Below are 10,810 nucleotides of genomic sequence, written 5' to 3'. Positions count from 1 at the left end.
TTTTTAAAATAATAATATAAATAATAATTCCGAAAGAACATATTTATTAAAAATTTACTAAAAGGAATCAGTTATAGATCACGAGTTTGTGAAAACTATTGAATAATGGCTGATATGCAGTGTATCAAGTAGCAGGTAATTGTCCGCAATAAGTGTTTTACGCTGCATCTATTATGATGACGTATCCCGAGGATGAGTTGTTTCGCTTTATCCTGCTTCATTCTGCTCTGCTTTGCATTGCTTCGTGTCACCTTACGTCGATTTGGTTGGGGTTGGAATCGAGCGACAACGAGCAATGCTGCGATCCACCTTCGAGTAATTTACACGCGTAGATACGCGATTAATCAATCAACGAATCGCAGTAACCCGCTCGTTCTATTTCTAATGCGCGGTCACGTTCGTGCACGACCTCGATCGACAATTGGAACAGACCAGCGTCGGAAGTTTCGATCAACTCGACGCTTAAAGGCGATTAAATCTTGAAATTTTCGAATCGACACGTCTCTCAAAGATCAGATACAACGGTGGAAATCAGACTTTTCGTTTATTATAGTATTGTACGAAACGGTTACGGGATTACATGGAAACGGTTGTTGTCTCGATGGGCGATAAAACGAATTTGTTGCTCCTCCATTGCTTTTTTTATTTCGCGTAGAATTTGTTAAAATAGATAGTAGGTCTGAAACATAAATGTTTAATTTACGGATGATTTTCTTGCAACCACGTTGGAGTAGTGGAATGGAATTGATATAAAGATACTAACTCGTGGAGATAATGAGGCATAACATTTGTTGAATGCGAACGCGTACTCGCAGTTGTTGTTGTCTCCTTTCACTAAGAAAGAAAGATTTGTTACATTAATTAGCGCGCGTTCTATTGAATGGAACTCGATCGATCACGACCAACTGAAAATACATTGTTGACAAAAGTAATTACATAAATGCACTTGTGTTGGCTAAGTTAAAAAACCTTTACAAATAGATCACGAATCGCCTGCAACCAAAGTGTAGTATCGTTTATTAAATAACTAAATATAATTGGAGTTCTACCGCGTTTCTTCTAGCACGACAGTTCAAATACATGTGATGTTTAAAACTGCTTCTCAAATCAATTTGTCTTTATGTTGCTCGGCATTCGTATCTACCGTGCGAAGAGATAGAGGTGTAAGGCGTATTGCATAGCATTAGGCGAAATTTGCGGGTTGATCGATCGAAAAGGTGAAAATATAAAAATAACAAATACACGGTAGATACCAAAATATTTACCAATCCTCTTGCACGCGCTGATCGCTTCTTGTACTTCCTTCCTGTATGCTGGCATTCTATGGAAAAATGTGAGCATACCATTTAAACTAAGGTCCCTCTTATCGTCGACCAGACCGAATTGCTCCCAAAGACAGTACATGTAGCACTGCATTGTAAAAAATAACAAATCCAAAATATCTCGTTAATGTCTTATTTCATCGCCACACCGCAGGATATAAATATGCTAGACGTACGTATTTACCTTGAGCTGTCTCGATTCAGGCCATTTCCCATTTCTAACTGCTTCGATGTCCACTGAAATCGAAACGAAATCAAACATGTTTGATTATTACATGTATAGTACAGGATAGGATAAGATAAAAAATAGTGGAACATAAAGTCGGATCGCGTGTACCTGTGGCCACACCAGTCTGGGTCTGACAAGCGTTCACCACGCTGGCCGCTTTCGCGATCATCTTGTCGGAGACGAAACTCGGCCGCGTCTACAAAATACCCCCGATTTAAAACAAAATCATGTCCGATCGATCATTCACCGAAATCTGTAAGCATTCAACTCATTTTGACTGAACGTTTCGAGCACCGTTTCGATATTACAAATGATTTGGACAATCTGCGAGATCGGTATTGATTTCCACTCTTCGATCCTTATCGATTACTCTTCCATGCTCAATACCTATCTAATAAATGGCGGCAAACCATGACAAATAATAACGAACATATAATCGACTAAGATACAATAGTTGCTCAGTGCATCTATAAATAATATTGATATTGTAAAATTTTGTCGATTAAAAAAAAAGATGTTCTTCGGTTAAAATTAAGAAATCTAATTCTGGTCGTGAAATATTTCAACAATGAAACGATGGAAACAATGTGAGAAAAATGAATAAAGGATAGAAAAAAATAAGTAATAGTCGTCAATGTATGTACCGTGTCCGAAAGAGGAGAAGATTTTGAATGAACAGGTGACAGGAGGCATTGCATACGTACCCCGCAATGAACAAGCGACGGCTGGACCAAGCAGACTGCTAGTAGAGGAAAGATTACCAGGAGCTTCATGGTCCGCATTCGATCAAGTTGTCTTGTTTCGTTTTGGTTCTCGACGGAGTTGAGAAACGATCGACCTTCTGTCGAAAAATGCAATATCGGATAGGGAGGAAGGATGAAATAGTGACTGTGCGCAGGGCAAGATCTGACTGCAGGAGGGAACACTGAGGTTTTCGGATTTTCCTGGGATCTCTACGAGAGAACACGAATTCGATTGGTTCCAGGTCCGCCGGGGGTGGTTCTGCTCGAGCGAGTGGCGCGCGTTACTTGAAGCCGGAGTCGAAGAGCTACTCTCACTGGGAAACTGCAAACGCGAGGGCGCGACTGAATCAAATCTGCTCGAAGCACCGCGGCAAACCAGACCTGTATACGCCACACTCCACACAGATGTATGGCAACCGATGACACGCGTGGAGCTCTCGACACCAATTCAAATCAAAATTCCACGATTCGCTACTCTACATCAACCTCTGAGCGATCGAGCCACGCGATGATCTTAGCCTACTTGTTGTCTGCATTTCGCGTCGTTCAGCACCGTTGGACATTGGACGAAACGCGAAACGAAACGACCACTCGAAGGAGAGGACGGGGACGAAGCCCTTGTTTCTAGGCCAGGGTGTATAAACGCACCTAAATGCATATTTGATTGGCGGATGTTACGACACCCTCTACACACCCTCCTGTCTCCTATCTCATCTATAGTTGGTCGGCTGATTCAAGTGCCTTGTTCCGCTGCCATTAATCGGGCGGCGCGGCCCATAGGATAACTACCGATGTGCTTGCGGCCGCAGGACGACCATAACCTGGTTCGAATCCGACGATTCAACAACCAGCACATGCGCTTTTTAAAACTCTATCGAATTCCAAATGATTTTCTACAATTTATTTGGCAGTTCTCCTACTAGTAAAGAGCAACATTCGTCCTTTTTATACATTTACATTCCTAGAACAATTTTATGTAATTTTAGTATGTCAAATAATTCAAGTTAATTAATAACAATAATAATAATAATAATTTAGATCATTTTTGTACACATTGTATTTTGATTTACAAAGGTTTTGCAGTTGTACGAAGATAAACTTAGAAAATTATTGTTCCACTTTCACCGTATTAGTTTTGTATCCTTTTTCATTTCAAGAAACGCATAAATCCGTTTTCTTTTCTTAAATGGACTTAAATGTATGTTGCAGATACAGGATGTATTTGCAGGAGGACCCATTTTATGGGTCAATAGCATCCCGGTGAAGGTGAGCAAATATAGCCGTAGCAAACCCTAAATGGTGTCGGGGAAAATTTACATATATGTATATACGTACAGTATATAATCTTTTAAAACAATTGACCAGTATCACTCATATTGAAATTTAAATTACGCGAGTAAATGTAACTCACAATCAATATCGATCTGTACGATCGACATCTGGAAAAACAACACATTTCTATCGAATATCGAATCGAACAGAATGTTTCATAGATGCGAATGGCCGCGCGAAATGATCTTCGTTCGACATAACCTTTCCATCGATTGCACTTGTCGGTGGTAGATGTATACAGTCCAATGACATTTACAGTCTATGAACACTGAATGCCTATTATTTCAAGCAGATGCACGATATTCGTGCGATCGTAAATTTCTTATATTTCTTTAGTTACGCCTCTCTTGTATAAAGTAAACAGATGAAGGCGGAACGACTTCAGGAGACTGTACGGTCGTCGACATGGTACAGTCAACCGAATTGAAATTGACGATACGGGACCATTATCACAATACTTCTTCATCGAATTTTTTCGAATTTACAACGAGTGTCTGTATGATTCGACGTTAATCTTTTAAACGTTTTTCACCGTGAAGGAATTGCTTTAGAGGAATCTTTAGATGGATATCAAAAGTTTCCCGAAAGCGAAGCGTGGACAAAAGAATCTCGACGGACTGTACAGCCGAAGTTGTATTGACTACAGTATTTTCCTCAAGCAAGGGCATTTCGGGCAAAACGAATCGTATAAGGTGTCTTGTGAGAGAAAATATGAATCCGTATTTACTCGTTTTAATGCAGATCGAAGGATTTTTAGGGTAAGAAGGCCGATTTAGTGAAATTTTCTACGAAAATTAAGCACGATAAACGAGGCAATTAAATTCCGTCGACGCCAAGATCCACAGTCGTCCTAGGCTACCTAATACAGCACAATGTCAAAAGCAAAGGAGAAACAGTATTGTTTGAAAAATGCACAGTGAAACTTCGATTATCGAATAGAATGATTTGGTGGATCGTTCCAGTTCGAAGATTCCGCGATAGACGGAAAAATATGATGACATGAAAGTAATTAAAATTTTGAAAAACTTTCTGATAGAGTACTGCCATTGTCACGTGATCTATTCTTTTTATACGTCAGTTTTCGCGTAGAATTTCAAATTGTTCACGATTTCGTTTCATCGCTCTAACTTCCTAATAAGTCGATTTAGTGTTGAGTAGAGATGGGGAAAACAAGAGGAGTACACGAAACAACGCCAGAATTAAGAAATCGTATGGTAGGAATGTATGAAGCTGGTTTAGGTTTACGGGAAATTGCGGCAGCCGTAAATTGTTCGGTAAGTGTATTTTTCAAAGTGTTTATCATACTCTAATATTGTCAGTGTATTTATTTCTGTCAATACCTTGCTATAATCTATCATTTTAGCCACGTACTGTAAAGAGATGGTTAAACAGATTTGATAAAGAAGGCACAGTAGAAACACGAGAACGGTGTGGACGTAAACGTGCTACGACAGTTGAGCAGGATGAAGCAATAGTAAAATTAGCAACACAAACACCGATAACAGCTGCAAAAGCTGTTCTCCCTGCTCTAGGGCTTACCTGTTCTGTAGACACCATAAGAGAAAGGTTACATAAAGCCGGAATACATAACTGGAGTCCCTCACGAAAATATATGCAAAGGATTCCTCTTGGGTATATCTTAAGATTTTATTTAATATTTGATTGAACCTGGCTGGCACGATTCGGCATACCCATTGATTTCTACATCTGTAGGGACACAGGTGGTAGTGCTATTCAACAACCTGTGTGGAGACCCACTGGAACACAATTGGGGAAAAAAAAGTCTTCCATAGATTGTAGTAAAAACGATTCTAGTAAGAACTGTACAGTTAAAAAAAAGAGTTCTTCCCGGAAGATCAGAGGCAAAGACGTGTATGTCGAAGACGTCGGACTCTTAGAAAATATAAAAGACTCAAACGAACAGCAACAATTTGTTTTTCCACAAGAAAATGCACCTCAACCCCAGGCCAGTGATATAAAAGCGCCATATCAGCCTTTACCACATAATCAAACAGAGTTTGGTAATCCATTGAGTTTGGTTCAACAACCACAGCCTGTATATCAACATCCTAGTTTAAATATTTCACAAAGTTGGCCATTAGATTTAGTACAAGGAACACACCATTATCAGGTCTGTAATTTGCATCGCTCGTTACATGGCTATTTTTACCATTACTTGATTAAACCCTTTTTGAATTCTTAGGGTCAACCTGATGCGATACCTCACGAGCCATCATTGCCGCAGCAACTTCAAGAATTACGTACCAGACAAGAACAGCAACACCATATGCAACAAGTACAACATACAATTCCGGATGAGACGCATAACCTGGATCATCAACAGCAACGACAACGGCTCGATGTAGTACGACGAGTCCAACAACAAGAACATCAGGATCATTTACATACACAATTAGTACATACGCAAACTAATCCAAATCTGAATTCTGATAGTTCTAATACCTGCGGTTCTCAAGACAGCGATCAGTCATCTAGCGGAGAGCTCAGCCAGAAGAAACACTCATTGAGAGATGATAACGTGAAAAACGAATCGCACGAAAAGAAAAAGAAAGGCGGAAAAGCGAAAGGAACATTGGAAACCAGTGTCGAAATTCGAAACCGTATGATTGGCATGTCCGAGGCAGGCTTGTCTACGTTGTCTATCGCGCTTGCAATCGATAGATCGGTAAGAAGAAATACGTTTGTCTTGTTGGATACGACAAATTTAGAACCGTCAAGGATAATAGCCGTATATTATAATGTTTATTATTAAATAGGAACGTACTGTCAAACGATGGCTAGAACGTTGGCATAAAGAAGGTAATGTACAGACAAAGGAAAGAAAGGGACGACGTCGAATTACGACTAAAGAACAAGATGAAGCTATCGTTGCGATGGCTACACAACAACCTTTAACTGCAGCTAAACACGTTGCACCTGCTCTGGGATTGAAATGTAGCGTAGATACTATCAGAGAGAGGCTTCACAAAGCTGGTATCCATAGTTGGAAACTTGGAAAGAAGCAGGGGTTAGTGTACAAAACTGCTGAATGCTTTTATAAAAATTTGTGAGTGAATTCTTCATTTTTTTAGAGAAGGAAATGCTGTTCACACAGTGCATCTGTGGCAACCAAGTGGAAATAGGCCAAATAAACCGAAAATTCCTGGTGAGAGAAGAAAGAAGGCAATGAGTAATAAAAAACGCGATCAAACATTGTGCAGTACACAAAAACGAATATCTACCAAAAAAAGAAAGGTCGACTGTGCTACGACAAAAATGGTTGCTCCACCGACAAGTATAGTACCAGAACAACCATTAACTCTTCATAACCCAACAACAAGTATGTTAAAATTTTCTAATTTTCCTCTAATCTGATACATTGCTTTCTTAGGGAGAATTACAAGCAAATAATTATGGAAACCACTATTTAGTGGCGAACTATGTTTCAGGTCCTAATATATTGCAACCTGTTCACAATATTCCTGCAACTGCTCCTACGCTTGTTCAATCACAACCACCACCGCCACCTGGACCTCCGCCAGCCCCTCAAACGATACAACCAATGGGTCCTTTAATGCAGCAAAGACCCGATTGTCGATTAGCATCGAGTATTGTACCACCAGTTTCAGGACAAGGAAATACAGGACTCGCGTATGCGTCCTGTATGGTCGGCAACGACAATCACACCGGACACGGTATGGAGCAACCTGATCCTTTGAACTACGAACCCTACATATGGAGTTTTTAAGTACCGTAAATTTAGAAACGTCATTGACTAAAAGGCAGCATTTGATGAAATCTCTACATTTGCATACAGGTAAGTCAAAAATATTGCTACAGTCGAAAATCTAGTAGCATTTGTTGTCTTAATAAATCTAATTACTTGATGCGAAGTAGGTAACTACAGATGCATGATAATTTTTTAAAATTTTATTCTACTCTGATTAGTCGAAGTCTGAAATTGTGAACATGTACATGTGTATATTAGGGATATGCGAGTACCCGAAAGAAAAGTCGGGTCGGATCGAGATCCTGAAATCAATTGTATTTTCTACATGCCAATTTGAAAGTAAAATATTTACATTCTCTATCGTGAGCTACTTCATTTTCTTTATTTCATATTTCATTACAGTGGGTATTTCATAGTTCATTACAGTTATATTTCATATAACATTACAGTTCGTTATAGTAGAGTACAATAGTCTGTGCAAATTTGAAAATTTATACAGAAAATTGAGATTCAGATATAAGGACATTACAATTTTTCGGTATCTCGATTCGACTTCTTTTTCGGGTACTCAATTTTTATAAACTTCCAGGATCCCGACTCGACTCAACTTCAATTTCGGGTACCGAACTTCATTAACTTTCGGGGACCGAATCATCCAACCTGATCCGAAATTTGAGGTACCCGACACCGTTAATTAATATATATTTTTTATGAATTCAAATTACGCTACAACAACGTAGTTCGACAGATAAATTGTTTATGGAATAAAGTATAACTTTATTTTACCGTTTTATTAAAGCAAAACACGTCGATTTAAACAAATTTAAATGAATTTAAACGAACGTGAGAAAACACGTTAACATTATGTACATACATACACAGATGTAAATATATGCAGTCAAGGATATATATTATCGAGAATAAAAAAAATTATACGTTTATTTTGCTATCATGTATTTTGTCTTCGGATCGTCGCCGTCAAAATATATTGTCAATAGTAACGTGATAATTAAAGTGAACAATGTGAAACCAACAAATTTTGTATGAAATCTTTATTACGTTTATATTGTAGAAATCGAAAATCTGAAATATCATGACTGAAAACATATGCGTAAATGGCATTACCAATGCAAATATTTGGTTTTAAGTGATCTGTAAATTCCGCCATTCTTCTTTCTCAGCCTTTGTATATAGAATACAACCAGTGAACATATTTTCTACCTAGTTTGTTTCCCAGTTTCATGCAGAATTCAAATCCTAATAACACTTATGTCATCATAGTGGTAATCATTGTACTGTACACTATCAATCAATTGTACACATTGTACAATCATATCACGTAAGTTCCCATATATGTGGAACATTCTTTAACACATCGTCTGGATTATTTTTATAAAACATGAAAAATCCCTGAAGTTGTGCAGGACTTACGTTCTTCTTATACGATAGTACGCCTTCGGCAAATTTTGTAGCAAGTTTGTTCGCCTCGCTCACATTATTTTTATAAAATCTTAAAAACATTTGCTCTACTTGAGTAGTGCTACACCAACCTAGAAACAAATATACGGTTGAGTAGACATTACAACTAGTGAATTTTCATCCTATTTAAATGAAACAATAGTTTTGTTTTATACTTGTACCTATGTACTCTTTTACATCCACTCGTCCTGGCCTAACTAATGCAGGGTCTAATCTTTCCAAGTAGTTGGTGGTCATAAACAAAATTCTGGCCTCTGTAGAAGCAACACCATCCAAACAATTTAATAAACCACTAAACGTTACTCTATTCAATCCATCGTATGCAGCTTTAACTAGAATGAAATTGCATTGACAAAATATATCAAGAAACATCTATATTTTATATTAATGCTAACTTATTGTTAGTGTTAGATTGTGTAATTAAGTAAAAATACTCATGACTGTTTAGGTTTAAACCCTACCTTCTTTACTCTCTTCTCTACTGGCAAAAGCAGCATCAATATCTTCTAATAGTATAATACTTTGTTGTGGAGCCATAGCTAACAGATGATTTAATCGATCATCTGTTAAACCGCGTTCCGACAGATTTAGGACGCAAATACCACGTTCTAATTCTGCTGCTAGTGCTGTAATGAATGACGATTTACCACAACCAGGTGGGCCGTGCAATAAATATCCTCGCCGATACGGAATACCTTTTAAAATAATGGAGTATTACTTTTCTCATTAACTCAGTCTATCATTTGTTACATACCACGATCACTATACCATGCAGAATTGTTTATGAATTCTCGACAATCTGTCAGTATTCTTTCTGCAATACCAACATCTAGCACAACCGAATCTATTGGTCTCTGTTTCCTTGGATGTCCAAATTGCCTCCACTCGTTTCCCATTGCAGTATACATTATTGTTTTGCCTTCATGTTGTTTTAAAGCCATTTGTCTTGCTATAATTGATATAATTTTTTTAAACAACATTGAGTCATAACTATAGGTATACAAGAAATTATACCTTCTTCCAAAATATTGAAATATATATTTCTGTCTCTCCCAATTGCTGTCAATTGTACAGTTTCCCATGGTATGCCCATTTGTATATCCAATGTCTGCTGTTCTCTTGTTCTTTCTACTTTTATCCAATTCCCTTGGTACCTGTTAATTTTAAAGATATATTATAAATATTTTACTATAAGTGATCTTTAAAGAAGTGGGCAACAATACTCATACTTTTTATTGTGAAATGAAATATCAGAACAGTAAGTACTCTTATTTCTAACCTAATAAAATGAGTTCCGATACTTGGTATGAAATCATATTTAGTTTTTATGTGACCTGTTTCTCTCTGCTCGAAACTTGTCTCAACCGACAGGTGTTGCGTGTTTCTGGCACCCTTGTACGTGATCCATTGTAACAACCACTGGTAACTTTTATCTCGACATGGAACCTCCAAAGTGATCATGTAATGTCGCCTATATTAAAAAGCGATAGAATTAGAGAAGTTCATCCCAAAAAACATCATTCATCAAAATGTAATTATTAATGAAACATTACCTAAAGAATATCATTCCCGCTTGCATTCCTTTGCGCAACATAGCTGCCCCGGCTCCTAGCCCGAAGAGGCCAAAGCCTGCTCCGAAGTAAGGATTGTCAGACAACGTTTGTATATATTCTATTATAGTCATACTGAAACGATGCTTATCATTTAGAGCACAATAAATAATAAATCTTTCAACTAATTTAAAAATTCAAACAACATTGTCTTATTGCCGAAGCACATTGCTTTCTACCACAGTACTAGCAGACTAGGATAATTAAATTTTCTGACACATAGTTTTATTTTGGTCATAGATTGTAGGAATTTTTAGTGTTCATAGTCTCCTTTCTGATACAGAGTGTTAAACTCGAATTAAACCTTACATTCAGTTTTCATGGAAACTTGAAAAATCGATGCCATTCGTTAGTTATTGGTCGAC

General features: G+C 37.7%; 3 protein-coding genes across 8 annotated transcripts; 1 reads left to right on the top strand and 2 right to left on the bottom strand.

Annotated features, from left to right (window-relative positions):
• Positions 1-24: 24 nt before the first annotated feature.
• Positions 25-4,257, bottom strand: Obp10 (odorant binding protein 10). 4 transcript variants are annotated; one of them, XM_078183506.1, is made up of 8 exons: positions 3,706-4,257; positions 2,943-3,586; positions 2,256-2,392; positions 1,660-1,747; positions 1,507-1,559; positions 1,254-1,410; positions 764-834; positions 25-679 (listed from the first exon to the last, which is right to left on the bottom strand). In XM_078183506.1, exons 2-8 carry the CDS (start codon positions 2,950-2,952, stop codon positions 662-664), a joined length of 534 nt encoding a protein of 177 aa, XP_078039632.1. In that variant the 5' UTR covers positions 2,953-3,586; positions 3,706-4,257; the 3' UTR covers positions 25-661. The 4 variants fall into 4 exon arrangements, with proteins under 4 accessions (XP_078039632.1, XP_078039633.1, XP_078039630.1 ...); XM_078183507.1 differs by having other exon boundaries at positions 1,266-1,410; XM_078183504.1 differs by having other exon boundaries at positions 25-834.
• A 32-nt stretch (positions 4,258-4,289) lies between these two features.
• LOC144471448 (uncharacterized) lies at positions 4,290-8,169 on the top strand. 3 transcript variants are annotated; one of them, XM_078183493.1, is made up of 9 exons: positions 4,291-4,384; positions 4,775-4,900; positions 4,990-5,258; positions 5,340-5,757; positions 5,830-6,312; positions 6,404-6,654; positions 6,719-6,966; positions 7,058-7,443; positions 7,946-8,169. In XM_078183493.1, exons 2-8 carry the CDS (start codon positions 4,787-4,789, stop codon positions 7,372-7,374), a joined length of 2,100 nt encoding a protein of 699 aa, XP_078039619.1. In that variant the 5' UTR covers positions 4,291-4,384; positions 4,775-4,786; the 3' UTR covers positions 7,375-7,443; positions 7,946-8,169. The 3 variants fall into 3 exon arrangements, with proteins under 3 accessions (XP_078039620.1, XP_078039619.1, XP_078039618.1); XM_078183494.1 differs by having other exon boundaries at positions 4,290-4,900; positions 7,076-7,443; XM_078183492.1 differs by having other exon boundaries at positions 4,293-4,900.
• A 133-nt stretch (positions 8,170-8,302) lies between these two features.
• Bcs1 (mitochondrial chaperone BCS1) lies at positions 8,303-10,648 on the bottom strand. The gene is made up of 7 exons (XM_078183496.1): positions 10,389-10,648; positions 10,115-10,306; positions 9,850-9,989; positions 9,590-9,784; positions 9,297-9,530; positions 8,997-9,167; positions 8,303-8,906 (listed from the first exon to the last, which is right to left on the bottom strand). The coding sequence occupies exons 1-7, from the start codon at positions 10,517-10,519 to the stop codon at positions 8,692-8,694; spliced, it is 1,278 nt and encodes a 425-aa protein (XP_078039622.1). The 5' UTR covers positions 10,520-10,648; the 3' UTR covers positions 8,303-8,691.
• Between the last annotated feature and the right edge of the window lie 162 nt (positions 10,649-10,810).

The sequence above is a fragment of the Augochlora pura genome, chromosome 6 (assembly GCF_028453695.1).
Source record: "Augochlora pura isolate Apur16 chromosome 6, APUR_v2.2.1, whole genome shotgun sequence".
Classification (NCBI taxonomy): Eukaryota; Metazoa; Arthropoda; class Insecta; order Hymenoptera; family Halictidae; genus Augochlora; species Augochlora pura.
This window is presented reverse-complemented; position numbering and strand designations above follow the sequence as displayed.

Bases quoted from the DNA above. Each gene is read 5' to 3' on its own strand.
- Bcs1 (XM_078183496.1), bottom strand. From the start codon at position 10,519: ATGACTATAATAGAATATATACAAACGTTGTCTGACAATCCTTACTTC. The intron at 9,785-9,849 runs GTATAATTTCTT...TATCAATTATAG, and splicing joins TTTCAATATTTTGGAAGAAG to CAAGACAAATGGCTTTAAAA. The intron at 8,907-8,996 runs GTACAAGTATAA...ATTTGTTTCTAG, and splicing joins GGATGTAAAAGAGTACATAG to GTTGGTGTAGCACTACTCAA.
- Obp10 (XM_078183504.1), bottom strand. The intron at 1,748-2,255 runs GTACGTATGCAA...GGTATTTTGTAG, and splicing joins CGTCGCTTGTTCATTGCGGG to ACGCGGCCGAGTTTCGTCTC. The intron at 1,411-1,506 runs GTAAATACGTAC...TTTACAATGCAG, and splicing joins CTGAATCGAGACAGCTCAAG to TGCTACATGTACTGTCTTTG.
- LOC144471448 (XM_078183493.1), top strand. From the start codon at position 4,787: ATGGGGAAAACAAGAGGAGTACACGAAACAACGCCAGAATTAAGAAAT. The intron at 4,901-4,989 runs GTAAGTGTATTT...CTATCATTTTAG, and splicing joins CGGCAGCCGTAAATTGTTCG to CCACGTACTGTAAAGAGATG. The intron at 5,758-5,829 runs GTCTGTAATTTG...TTGAATTCTTAG, and splicing joins AAGGAACACACCATTATCAG to GGTCAACCTGATGCGATACC.